The 14,493-nt window shown below is 28.4% G+C and overlaps 1 protein-coding gene across 1 annotated transcript in view; it reads left to right on the top strand.

Moving 5' to 3' along the window:
• The window catches only part of LOC103580343 (gamma-aminobutyric acid type B receptor subunit 2), a 118,573-nt gene extending 107,885 nt beyond the window's left edge, over positions 1 to 10,688 (top strand). The window contains exons 12-20 of the mRNA XM_014439840.2: positions 1,142 to 1,264; positions 1,767 to 1,877; positions 1,940 to 2,164; positions 3,019 to 3,201; positions 3,343 to 3,445; positions 5,616 to 5,742; positions 6,815 to 7,398; positions 8,166 to 8,609; positions 9,855 to 10,688. Coding sequence (XP_014295326.1) covers positions 1,142 to 1,264; positions 1,767 to 1,877; positions 1,940 to 2,164; positions 3,019 to 3,201; positions 3,343 to 3,445; positions 5,616 to 5,742; positions 6,815 to 7,398; positions 8,166 to 8,609; positions 9,855 to 10,516 — 2,562 coding nt within the window. The 3' untranslated portion in view covers positions 10,517 to 10,688. The remainder of the gene's footprint in view (positions 1 to 1,141; positions 1,265 to 1,766; positions 1,878 to 1,939; positions 2,165 to 3,018; positions 3,202 to 3,342; positions 3,446 to 5,615; positions 5,743 to 6,814; positions 7,399 to 8,165; positions 8,610 to 9,854) is intronic.
• The last annotated feature ends 3,805 nt before the right edge of the window (positions 10,689 to 14,493 follow it).

Genomic DNA, 14,493 nt, shown 5'->3' with positions numbered 1-14,493 from the left:
TGTAAAATTTTTAAAATGTGTTCAAAGAAACTTTTATCACGGTATCACAATGTAAGTTTTTTTTATACTTTTCGATTAATTAAAATAAAGTATTAAATGTCCAAAAATGGAACAGTGGCCACAAAAGTTACTTCTACTCTATAGTCAATTTTATTATGTTACGATGGAATTAAATGAAATTTAATTTTTATTTATTTTATTTGGTATTATTATTGTTGAGTATATTGCTATTGTAAATTCCTGAAGTGTCTTAAAGTCCGAATAGAAAATCATGTGGATTTATTTTTTTATTTTTTTTTTTTTGCCTTAGCCGAGTTTCGAACCCTGATCCCTAAGCGCGAATTCTATCCGCTGGCTCACGGTCCCTAGTCTCCTCTGGCTACGCCCGAATTATCTTGTAATATATATTTTTGTACTCTATCTCTGTCTATCGTTTATTTTTATCTATCTATTACAGAAAAATTAGTAAACGTACAGTAATTGGATGCTGTATAATAGTTAATATTATTCTATCCGATTAAAATAAATTACTAAAGTCAGTAACTTTGCTCACTGCATAATATTAAATCCATAACTCGAGTATATCTTAATACTTTTACAAACTAACAATCGGTAAATTGTATTAAAATAAACCGTCAAATATATAACAATAATTCCAAAAAATTTAAATAAGTTTGAGTATTCCATTTCTAAAAAAATAAGAACTAAGACAGTAATAAATTAAATAATATAACAATTGGTAAATTCTACCCGGCATTAATTACCAACTTGTAATATTTACCACACAAATAATAAATAATCCAATCGATGCATCTATTGATCGGCTCGGACTTTTCCCATCTATAAAATACTACCATCGTTAATAACTCAGTCTGTAAAATTTTTTCTATTTAAATTTTCCTCTTCACCAAAGCAGCTTATGTTATTTATTAATTAATTCCACGACCTTTGTTCTTTTATGACATTTAAATTTAATTCAAATATTTATTCGTAAAATGAACTTTAAAAAAAAAAATAAAGTTTCTTATTATCAAAACATGAAAGTTAAAGCAGCACGATGAAATTACTGATGCTTGAATTTTTAAATTTAATTCACACAATGCATTGTTCATTTTTGATTAATTAAATAATTTATCCAAAGGTCATCAAGGATTATCAGCTATTTATGGTAGTTGGAGTACTTCTAGTCATTGATCTAGCAATAATGACAACATGGCAAGTTGCCGATCCATTTTATCGAGAAACTAAACAAATGGAGCCTTATGTAAGATATAATTGATAATCCCCAGGTCAAAAACAAAACTTCAGACTCGCTCTACCTTATTTTTTTTTCAAATTCAAATTATAAAATTGACATGAAAATTTTACTGAAATTTATTTTCCAAATTTCGTTTAACTTCCAATCGATGTCAATTGTAAACAATTTTTTTTTAAATCAATACCTCGGCGGAATTACGACATTTTCCTTTTTTAATTAAGGTTTTAATTTTTTTTTTTTTACTCAATTGATAAAATTTTCATATGTTTATGACATTTCAAAAATCATTTAAAATTTTAAAAAAGTGGGAGGCATTGTCCTTAAGTCTAAACCAAGACGAAAACTCAAAGTATTTCATATCGGCGTAAAAAATGTTGAGTTTGTCCTGTCAAAAACGGCTCGAAATTTCGACGGTAAAAAAAGTCTGAATCAAGTTTTTTTTTTTGACCCGGGAAAGCAATGAAATAAAAAATTTTATTTAATATCGATGTCCACAATTTATGTACAGCCTCACCCGTCAAGTGACGACATTGTGATGATACCAGAGAATGAATACTGCCAGAGTAATAGAATGACTATTTATCTCGGTTGTATTTATGCGTACAAAGGCCTATTGATGGTAAAAATTTAATATTTTTAATTAAATTTTTTTTAATTATAATAAATAATTAATTATTTTAGATATTCGGTGCTTTCCTCGCATGGGAAACTAGGCACGTAAGCATACCAGCGTTAAATGACAGCAAGTACGTTGGAATGAGTGTTTACAATGTTGTAATAATGTGCGTCACCGGTGCAGCTATCAGTTTTGTTCTTGCCGATAAACAGGATACAATGTTTATAATGCTGTCGATATTCATTATATTTTGTAGTACAGCAACACTCTGCCTTGTTTTCGTACCAAAGGTTAGTTGATTTTCATTTTTACTACACAAAGTTCAGGTTTTTAAAAATACTTATAATATAAACAGACACTTTTTTTTGGACAAAAAAATTATTTCAGTAAAAATGAATGTGATTTCATAAAAGTTGACGAAATTCCGCGTAAAATGAGTACCCACAACGATATATTTTAAAAAGCTTTTTGTCAATCGATTTATCGTTGAAAATGGGCATAGAGTATATTAAGTAATTTTAAATAAATTTCACGCATTTCCGGACTCATTTCACTAAAAATTTTTATTTTCATTCTTACAATTATTCATTTTCAAGAAATTCTAAAAATTTTGCTTTTATTAATTATTTTGATGACTTAAATTTTTTGAATTCCAAATATATTGATGTGGGTACTCAAACCAGAGGAAATTACCTCAAAAACAAAAATATATTAATTATTTTACTATACATCTTAAGTCTAAAAAAATATATCCTACTTCTCCGTAAGTTAATATCCGGAAATTTATTTCCCGATGATTACTTCTAAAGAAAGTGACCAATAAAAAAAAATGTTTTCACTTTAAAAAGAAACTTTACAAGTAAAAAAAAAATGTTTTCAATCAATCTTGCTATCGGATGATATCCGATCTATCCCTGTCATGTAAGAAAGGTTATAAAACTTTGGGAAATAATTTTTCTCTGAGTTATGAGCTATCAAATAATATATAAAACTTGTAACTTTTATAATTGATCGCTCCGAAAAATAATAATCTTTAAATCAAACCCATATTTTTACAAAACTTAAATTTCAAACCACTTCTAGTTTTACTTAAAAAAAAAAAATTCTGAACTTTAGTAAGACATTTAAAAATAATTATTTACAGCTGATTGAGTTAAGAAGAAACCCTCAAGGAGCAATCGATAAAAGAATCCGAGCAACTCTTCGTCCCTCCTCAAAAACAAGACGAGACTCGTCGGTCAGCGAGCTCGAGGAACGTTTGAAGGATGTTACAACAGCTAATCAAAAATTCCGCAAGCAGCTCTTGGAAAAAGAATCCGAACTTCAGGTTCACCATCAAGTTTTTCCCTTTTATTTTATCATCATTATTTGCACCCATAAAAAAAAATTAAAAATAATGATGATAAAAAAAAAAGTCTTTTTTATCCTCTTGTATCTTTATAATTAATTTACTTTTTTTTACTCGTAGATGTACCTGAAGAGACTGGGGGACGAGAGTCTTTTACAAGATACCAAAGAAGCAATAGATAGATTGTCAGTACCGAGGAATGAAACTCTCATAAAAAGAGAAGGTAATTTATTTTTTTATATTTTTTATTCCTTATGTTTGTTCTTTTATACCCCAAGTACAATAAACGTAATCAAATGATCCATTTTAGTTTCTTACAATTACTAAATTTATTTATCGTGTCCTTTTTTTTTTTTTTTTTTCATCACTTCCTTAATTAATTTAACAGGGTGGCCACAAACCGGGAAAATCGGGAATGTCAGGAATTATCAGGGAATTCGATACAACCGGGAAATATCATGGAAATGTCGGGGAATTTCAGAAAATTAGATTGTGACAGTTCAAAATTAAAGAATTTTTCAATAGTACACTAGTTGTAAAAATTAAAAGATATCGGGAAAATTTCAAATTTTCAAGTGTTTTTCAACAGGTAGTAACTCGAAGGTAAATGGTTATACGACGAAAACAAAAAAGCAAATTATAGCTTCAAGCGTCTACACGGAAAGAAAAGTATGGGAAGTTTTCCTATGCATTATGCGAATAGTTTCCATAATGGTATAGGAACTGTAGCCATACTATTATAGGGATGGTTCCTTTATATTATGGGAACTATCCCTATAATAGTATGGATACAATTCTCATTATGGGAACCATTCTCATACCATTATGCGAACCATTTCCATAATATTATGGGAACTATGCCCATAATGTTATGGGAACTATGCCCATAATGTTATGGGAACTATCCCTATAATATCATAAAATTTTTTTTGCAAAATAGTGTAGAAATTTTTTCAAAATTTGAGATTTTATCGAAATTTAAATTTTTATTTCCAAAATTTGCAAAATACGAATTTTTTTTTTCAATCTTTCAATTTTTGTTTTTCTATTCAATAATATTTCTATGTATTGTAGAAGTGATTTCCACACTTTTATTCAAATTAATATTTTCATGATAGTATAGGAACCATTCCCATAATGGTATAGGAACGACTCCCATAATATTATAGGAAGTCATTCCTATAACTGTAGGAACTGCTCCCATAATTTATGGTCGTAATTCCTATACTGGTATAGGAAAGAATTTTACAAAGTTCCATCCCCATAAAAACCATCCCTTTAAGTTTCTTTCCGTGTAGTTTTCTGATCTGGTCTTTAAATTTTTTCATTATGTGCGGCTCCTGAGTTATCCTCAGAAAACTACCAAAAAATAAATTCACCAAATTAATGCTTGTCTTAAAAACGGTCACCAAGCTTCAATAAATTTTTTTCGATAATTATGATTGATTTTTGTTCGCTCCGGAACCGTGTATAGAAAAAAAATGTAAAGACCCGATCAGAAAACTAAAAGCTTGAAGCAACAGTTTGCTTTTTGGTTTTTGTTGTAAGATCATTTTTCTTCGAGTTACAAACTGTTGAACATTACTAAAAATTTGAAATTTTTTTAGCATCCCTTAATTTTTGTAACCAGTGTATTTTTAATTTATTTTAATCATAAAATTTCTTATTGAATATTTTAACTTATAAATTTTTAACATTGAATAATCAAAAGTAGGCAAAACCAATTTATTTTATTGCTATTTTTTATGGTTTCTCATGATTTAATTATCAACTTAAATTATTGAAAATGAAAATATAATGAAAACGTTGAATATCTAATAACGCGAATAAAATTTCCCAATCAGTGAAAAATATGAAAAAGATTACTAGAAAACCGGGAAATTTCAGTGAATTTTGAAATTATTCCTTACTGGCCACCCTGTTTAAAAAAATATTAATTACTCCCTCACTGCTTGCTATTGATTGTGTATCAATCTGTGTACTAGAACTCACTGTCCAGCAACATGGTACAAAAAATCACAAAGGTCAGTTTGTGTTTAAAACCTATTGTATTTTAAAAATTTTTAATGCTAGAGAATGCTTTTAGATTTAAATTCAATTAGTTTACTTTTATTAACCCGCGAGCTATTTCAGAGTTTTGAATATAAATATTTAATTAAACTGCTGGTCAATAAAATTGATGTTCATTTTTAGTCGATAGTAATTTTATTTGCTCATAAATAAGTAAATAAATAGTATTTTGATACGGAAATGTTTACATATTTATTTATTAAGTAAACAGTTTAGAATTAGCTGTGTATATTTACTATCGGCGGCCCTAAATTTAATTACTTATATACTAGTCATTGATTATATTTAGTAAATAGATTAAATATTGACATCTCACATTTCAGGAGTATCGATGGTCACTGAAACAACTGACGTTTCAATGTCATTATGCAGTTTAAATTCAACAACTGTGTCACAGCCGGAGAGTGAATATGTTAATGTCATTGCTTCGAGCGATCAATCAACTACTAGGTACATATTTATATATAAATATATATATACATATGGGTAGGAAAGGTCGAGACGAAATGAGACACAAAACGATACAAAATTTGTCATTAAAATTATCAAAAAAAAAAAAAAACGATTTCTTGGTACAAGAAATTTTTAGCGATATGAAATCACGGAAAAAAAATTTCACAGCAAGAAATTTTCGGCGGAATCGGCATTTGAGCCCATTTTCGAGGTAAATAGATCTGCTGCACACTCCATGGCTTCCCTTCATTTCTGTTATCATTTTTCTTGTGCAGAGGGTCATATTTAATTCACCTTTGCTCAAAAAGCTCAAAAACAGCGGAATGTTTTGAGGCTGGCCTACAGGGCGGACTGATGCGCAGATTTTTTTTCATGCCGAAAACATAAATTACTTGCGACAAAAATTACTTTGTTTCCGAACCAAATTCTCATTTCAAATTCATGACACAAAAAATTTCTTTAGACAAGAAATATTTGTTGATATTTACTTTAAAAAAAAAAAACCTTTATCTATTGATGTCTCATTTCTTCTCAGTCTCCCCTTTACACTGTAAAAAATTCGAGATATGAACGCAGATTAAATCTGGAGTAAATGCAGAGTGGTCGACTGTTGATCCGTTTAGTCTCTTTGGAGTGAAATTCGCTCCGAAAGGGAATTTATTTTAAAATTGAAACTCAATCGTAGTAAATGCGGATATAAATAAAATTCGTTATCACTCCAAATTTTCTCTCGATTTTTTACAGTGAATATTTTTAGTGCAAAAATAAAAAAAAATTAGATAACTAATTTTACCCAGAACTTAAGAAAATAAAAAATAACACAGTACAAAAATTATTTTTTCTTTGAAAATAACCGAGTCATCAAATTCTTATTTGTAAATTTAAAAAAATTGCATTTTTGTCTTTCGAGGATTTAAAAAATTATAAAGTATAATGCCGGTAAAACACAAATTAAAAACTTTTCAGACAAAAATAATTTATTTGTACAGTGTAATTTTTTTGTAAAACACCATACTAAAAAAATTAAAATAAGATATGTTTGATCCTTTTTTTTTATTTAAAAATCCAGAAAACACGCGTCTTTCGGCAAAACAACAATCGAAAATGAGCGAACGTCTTTATTACCTCAAGCAACGAGTTCGCCAACGACAAATCATTACAAAAAATCATCAAACAATAATAATAATATCAGTAATAATAATAATAAGAATAATAATAATAATAATAATAATAATAATAATAATATAAATAATATAAATAATACCGAAAACCAAGAGACTGAGCCGTTATTAATTAAGCGTAGTCCTGAGCCCAGGATTATAACTACAAATGTTGGGGATAAAACAACCCCAGCTTTAACAGTAACAACGTCTACGTCAACATCAACATCAACATCAGCAGCATCAGCAGCAATTAAAAAAGTCGCCGAGTTCACTGAGGACTCACTGGTTCCTCAGGAGACTGAACTGTCACGTGACGAGATCGTGACGGGTAAAAAAACCAAAGACACTAGTGTAGAAAAACGAGCGAAGCTTCCAACACCACCACCGCCAACTAAAAACGTATCTTTTGGTGAATTACGTGAAGATAATTATCTTGAGCAAGCAATATTACCACCGCCGGTACAGTTCGTACCAAAACATCGACATACACGTGAGTATAATTTTATAAATTCAATAATCAAGGGGAGAAAGGGATGACTACAAAAGAAGAGGATATATTTGTGATTTTTTTTTTTCAGAGTACTTTCTTTATTAAAATTCTCAAAATTTGTGACATTATTAAGTATCATTCCAAAAATACTCTGCTAAATTTTTGTAGAAAAATATTGAAAAATAAGCCAGTGGTAGTGGGGAGAGACGCGTGACCTCAAAAAAAAGTTTCCATGCCGTAGGCAGACTCATGACTGCCTCATCTAAAATCAAAAAACCAAAAAAATTTTTTTAGTACATAAGTTTGATGGATTTGAACAGAAGAATATACAAACTATGCATTTTTGAATTTTTGAAATTCTGATTTTTACAAAAAATTGCTCATTTTGTTTAATTAAAAAATAAGTAGTTTTTGAAGAAAAAATAAATTCTTTTGTTCAAATCCAAAATAAACTTGTGTACTCAAGAAATCTTTTTAGTTTTTTGATTTCAGAAAAGGCAGTTATGAGTTATCCTGCCTACGGCATGGAGACTTTTTTTTAAAGTGACGCGTCTCTCCCCGCTGCCACAGGCTTATTTTTCAATATTTTTTTATGAAAATTTATCATAATATTCTTGGAATGATGCTTAATAATGTCACAAATTTTGAGAATTTTAATAAAGAAAGTACTCTGAAAAAAAAATCACAAAAATATCCTCTTTTTATTCTGTATCTCAGACCCCTTTTCTTTAATCAGCAGTGCGAATAAATAATCCATTTACTTGCAGCCCATCATCACCAAACTCTGACGAAACGTCGGTCGTCGGTTAAAAATAACGGTCTAGCGCACTCGCACCATGAGCTTTTTGAAAAACGGCGCACTAGTGTACCAGCGAACACAATAAGTTATATATCTACTGAAAATATATCAAAAGTTGATGCGCTCAATGACGAGTCATTGAGCAGTTTTGATCGCACGTACGTGATTGGCGAATGCGGGCATCGCCGAGCCGCGTTGGGTGGCGGCACTGGTTATCGGTGTGAAAAACACGGCGGGGGTGCCGCCCGTCTACTTCACACTCATCACATTTCAAATGGCTCAGCGGATATTTCCGGCACTACCGCACGAGTACTTTCTAAACATCATCGAGATCGTGATAATTTACAGTACTGTAAAAATGCAAGCTCACCGAGTGTACCAGCTATGCTTAATGCCAGTTACTCTGATACCGGTTAGTCACGCTATATTATCTTTAACTTTATACGTATATATAAACTCAATATATAGATATGAGGGTGTTTTAAAAAAATCAATTTTTTTTTCTCGGAAACAGATAAAAATACGCATGTAAAAATTATAGCTCTAATATTAATATTTTTATAACTAGTTAACGACGTGTCACAGGAAAAATTTGTAGACATGATTTTGTAGAAAATTGAATGCTCTACAAAAAAAGTCTCTTATCAATTTTTCATAAATTCATCTGTTCAAAAGTTATTGGAGTTTGAGGTCAAATTTGTAGTAAATTTCGAGATATTTTTATTTTTTCGTCGAAACTATCAGACTTATCACAAAATGTCATTTAATCTTTTTTGTAGACAATTTTATTTTCTACAAATTATCTCTGATAAAATTTTTCCAAATTTTGCATAACTTCTTAGTTATTTACTCTTTAATCTCAAGCTCTTAAAAAAATAGTGTCCTGATCGATTTCTTTTGACATTAAAATGGAAATAGCTAGAAAATTATGCAAAATTTGAAAAAATTTTATCAGAGACAATTTGTAGAGAATAAAATTGTCTACAAAAAAGATCTTCTGACATTTTGTGATAAGTCTGATAGTTTCGTCAAAAAGTAAAAAGATCTCGAAATTTACTACAAATTTGAGTTCAAGCTCAAATAACTTTTAAACAGACGAATTTATCATAAAACGATAAGAGACTTTTTTTTCAGAGCACTCAATTCCCGACAACACTATGTCTGCAGATTTTCTGTACGACTCATCGTTAGTTAGTTATAAAAAATCATAACACGCCAAAAATGGTTTTTCCGTGTTATTCTTATGAAAAATAAAAAAGTATGATGCGGAACCTCTTACTTAATTTCGATACGATACCATATAAATTTTTTTAATAAAAAAAAATAGAAAAAGTCACGAAAAAAAAAAAAACTTTGATTGAAAGTAATTATTTAAAAAATTTTTAAGTCAACCGATTCATTAATAAATTTTTTAACTTACTACGATAGTGAAGACCGCAAATTTGAAAAAAAAAAAAAAAAAAACAATTTTTTTTGTTGGTTAAAAGTTAAAAAACTACCAGAAATAAGTTTCCGCAATTTTTAAAACAGAGCTAAATTCTTTACTTGCCAACTTCTTTTCTACTGCTTTTAAATTTAAAAATAAATCCATGAAATTTAAATTTTTGCCTCCATAAAAAATTTCAAAATTAACAATCTTCAAATTTGTAAATTACAGAAAAAACCGAGGATTCATCGGCAGTAATCCAAAGATCAGTATCAGAAAAGTCACGGGAAAAATGCTCAAGATCGCGAACAAGTACCGCGGGTACCAGTAGCACCTTGACAGCCTCAAGCGGACACCATCTAACAGCAGGAGCAGTAACCGAGTGTCGTCATCGCACACAGTCGCGAAAACACCGGGAGTGCCGTCACACCGAATCACGTCTTCGGCAGCAAGCGCGTCTCGAGTACGTCCAGAGCAGCCCAAATGTTGCGACAACAGTACAAGCCGGTAAGTTCGCAAGTGCAAATCCTCGTGGAGGTGGCGGTCTAAGTCCCAGTAGTGGACGTGGTGGCCTTCACTGTGGTCATGGTAACGGACTCGGTGGTATAGGAAGTACCGGGGTTATAAGTAGTGCTAGTGCAATAGGAGGTAGTGAATTAACAGTAGGGAGAGACGATAAAACTTCAAATCCTCCGATTGCCGGTGGATCAACAGCAGATCTAACAAATATGTGCAGTGCCGTGTCCGATGGGGAACTACTGGACGTCGATATACTACCGATATTTCAAAAATTATTATCTGAAAGACACAAAAATTCAACCGGTGCTTATGGTTCTAATATCGCAAGCTGTCCTAATATATCAATTAAGTGCGACATCGTTGAGTATCTTTAACGCTTTATTCATATTTATTATTATTGTTATTATTTCAATAATAGTCTCATTAATGTCACGTTTTAAAAACATAAGTGACTGCGATATAATGATTTAATACCGTCAATTATAAGTATATGCATTATATATATATATTAATATATGTATATATTTAAAACAATAAATGAACTTTAAATAAATTTAATATTCGTATAAATATATATATACGAATACGCGAGTGTTGCCAATGATTTTTCACAATTAAAAAAAAATATATATATGTATATGTATATGTATATGCATATGTATATGTTCGTTATTATTAATAAATAAATGAATAAAAAAAAATATAATTAGTCATGTTAAATATAAATGTAGACATTGCGATAATATATATTAGGGTGTGCCATTTTAGGGCGGTTTTTTTTAAACGCACTGACAGTTTCTATATTTGCAGGGAGGCAAAATAAGATGCCTGTTAAAAATAAAGCTCTTAATATTAATATTTAGAGGTCGCTCATTGCAATTTTTTTTCTCATTTAAATAACGGGAAAAAAAAGTTTTTAGTGGAATTTTATTCCTCGGCAATGGCTCATCATATAAACAAGTTCAGAACATAATTTTGTAGAGAATTGAATGCTCTATAAAAAAAGCCTCTTATTATTTTTTGATAAATTCATTTGTTCAAAAGTTTTTGAAGCTTGAAACGAAATTTAGAGTAAATTTCGAGATATTTTTACTTTTCATCGAAACTATCAGATTTATCACAAAATGTCATAAGGCCTTTTTTGTAGACAATTTCATTCTCTACAAATTATTTCTGATAAAGTTTTTTAAAATTCTATATCGCTTCCTAGTTATATCCATTTTAATGTCAAACTTTTGAAATTGATGAGAACAGTATTTTTAAGATCTTGACATTAAAATGTAAAAAACTAGGAAATGATGCAGAATTTGAAAATATTTTATTAGAAATAATTTGTAGAGAATAAAATTTTCTATAAAAAAGGTCTCATAACATTTTGTGATAAATCTGATAGTTTCGACGAAAAAGTAAAAAGATCTCGAAATTTGCTAAAAATTTGACTTCAAGCTCCAATAACTTTTGAACAAATGAATTTATCAAAAAATAATAAGAGACTTATGTCATAGAGCATTCAATTCCCTACAAAATTATGTCTTAAACTTATCTGTATGAGCCATTGCCGAGCTACAAAATTCCACTTAAAAATTTTTTTTCCCTTTATTTAAATGGGAAATAGAAAATCGCGATGAGCGACCTCTAGATATTAATATTAAGAGTTTATTTTTTAAAAGGAATCTTATTTTATATTCCTGCAAATATATAAGATATTAATGCATTGAAAAAAAAAGTTGCCCGAAAATGGCACGCCCTATATATATAATATATAAATATTAATTATTTAAACTGTCATAACTTCCTACTCATCATCTGTCCACTTGTCACCCGTCAGCAGTAAAAATTAATTACTAATTTATTTATTTATTTATTAAATTAATTAATTAAAAAAAAATTAATTTAACACTAATCACTTAAAAAATCGAATAGTTATAATAAAACGTGTTGTACAATCTAATAAATACCGTTGTAAAAAAAGTAAATTATTTAGATAATTTATTTTTTGCGTCGACGGTAAGTAAAGTAGCTGATAGTTTTAAGACGATTAATAAAAATAATTATAATAATAATAAATGAAAATTTTATTGATAGAAAAGGTAAAATAAATTTATTTAAAAGTTGGATTAAGTAAATTTATTTATTGATGAGAGATATTGATTTATTATTACCGTGGACGAGTATTTAAATAATTAACAAATGGTATGACAAATTTATTTAAATATAAATATGAATATATATATGTCAGTTTACATGTATTTATTACTTGAATAAAATAATATTAACGGCCGATATATCTCTTGCTAATATCATTGTTGAGTTATTTAAATATATATAGATATATATAAAAATTCCTTTTTTTCATTATTATATCGGATTAATATATATTTATATATAAGAGAGACAGGGCAAAATGAGATACCATTTTAAAAAAAAAAATTTTAGTAGCCGGCAGATTCAAAATTTCTAGCGATTTTTTTTTTTATTTATAAAGTGGCCCATTTTACCTCGAGTCAATTTTTTGAGTCGCCACTGAAATAATTCAGACAAAAAACCAGTAGAAATAAAAAAAATTTTTGAAAATTTGAAAATTGCCGCGCAATCTCGGCTGACCAACTCGCCTTTTTTTTACAAATTGTCACAGCATTTTTAAACTTAAATTTTCTGTAAAAAATTGTGTGTCATTTTACCCCGGTTTTTCTTATATAGACAAATATATATATCAGTTAGATAAAAAATATGAATAATAAATATAAAGAAAAAAAAATTTAGCAAGAGATTCTGTATGAATGTTAAAGAATTAAATCATTAAAAATAAAATTAGGTCGTCGATCGATCAATCGTTTCGGCAATTATTACTCATTAATTAATTAATTAATTAATTAATATCTAAATATATATATATACATTCATTAATCAATAATCATAAATTAATAGTAAAAAAATGAACGATAGATATAAATACTAAAATAAATTAAATTAATTAATTAATTAATGAGTCATATTAATGCCGCTCTCTTATATAATTTTTTGTAAATTTTAATATTGTTACTGACATTTAAAAAGTGCGATGTCTTGTTCCTCGTTTATTCATTTTTTTCTACTCTAAAAAAAAAAAAAAAATAATAATAATAATAATAAATAATAAAAATAAATAAATTTAAAGAGACAAAATTTTCGAGCCAATTTACGTAAACATGACGTCATTAGCTCAGGTACACGAGTCATTAATTGTTAATCATTTTTAATTTAGAAAAAAAAAATTAATAAATCCGGACTCATTTCTCATGACGATCATTACAAGCATTAAAAAATTCACTGGCTATAATATTTATAACAAATGTAAATAGAGTGAATTAATTAATTACTGTCTTGGATTTAAAAAAGTAATTAATTCATTTTCTTTGTAATTTTTAATTATTTTTTGTCATTAAGAATAAATTGGCGGTAAAATATAAAAAATGGAAAAAAAATATTTCATTGAAATAAAAAAAAAAATAATAATAAAAAATGAGGTGAAAATTAAAAAAAAATTATTGTGATACTGTTGCGTTTACTTTGTACAAGTACCTATGCATTGTTATCCTTATCATGATATCACGTCGCAATACATTGAAATAAATGTTTATAAAATGAAATGTATGATTCGTAAGAGAGAAAAATAAGCGATTAAATATATAAATATATAATACGGTTAATCATTTTAATTATTTATTTTTAAAAAAACCTTTAATAAATTTTTTTTTTATTTTATTTTTCCAAAGGAGATCAGTAGCATTTTTCGTGGGACAGATTTCTTCAATTAAGAAAAAGATTTTAAATGAAGTCATTAAATTTTTCTACTAAAAATATATACTATAAAAAATCTTAAGTGAGTACGGATTTTATTTAAATCCAGATTCACTCCAGTTCAGTATTTTAATATTAAAATAAACTCTCCTGAGTAAATTTTACTCCAAGGGAATTAAATGAATAAACAGTCATTTGCTCCACAAATTTTTTACAGCGCATTAGATTAGATTTCAAAAATTTTTCGCAGCTTTTAGCTTTAAAATTGTTCTCTAAAACGATTGGTAATAAAAAAAATCTAAAATGTTCTCGAGCTCAAAAAACTGTAAGACCCTAAGAACATACATTTCACTGTAAAAAAAAATTTTTATCTGACGATATCCTCAGAAGAAGTCAACCGATTTGGCAGTAATCGAAAGAGCTCATTAAGACTTAAAACTGATTACATTTTTGCGGCAAATCGGACATGTGGTTTATGAATTATAAAAAAAAACTTCAAAAAACAATCATATTTAATTTTGATTCTTCATATAACCCGTAAACTACTCAACCGATCGACTTCAAAATCTAA

Source organism: Microplitis demolitor, chromosome 10 (genome assembly GCF_026212275.2).
Source record: "Microplitis demolitor isolate Queensland-Clemson2020A chromosome 10, iyMicDemo2.1a, whole genome shotgun sequence".
Classification (NCBI taxonomy): Eukaryota; Metazoa; Arthropoda; class Insecta; order Hymenoptera; family Braconidae; genus Microplitis; species Microplitis demolitor.
Note: the sequence above shows the minus strand (reverse complement) of the source record. Positions and strands in the feature narration are given on the sequence as shown.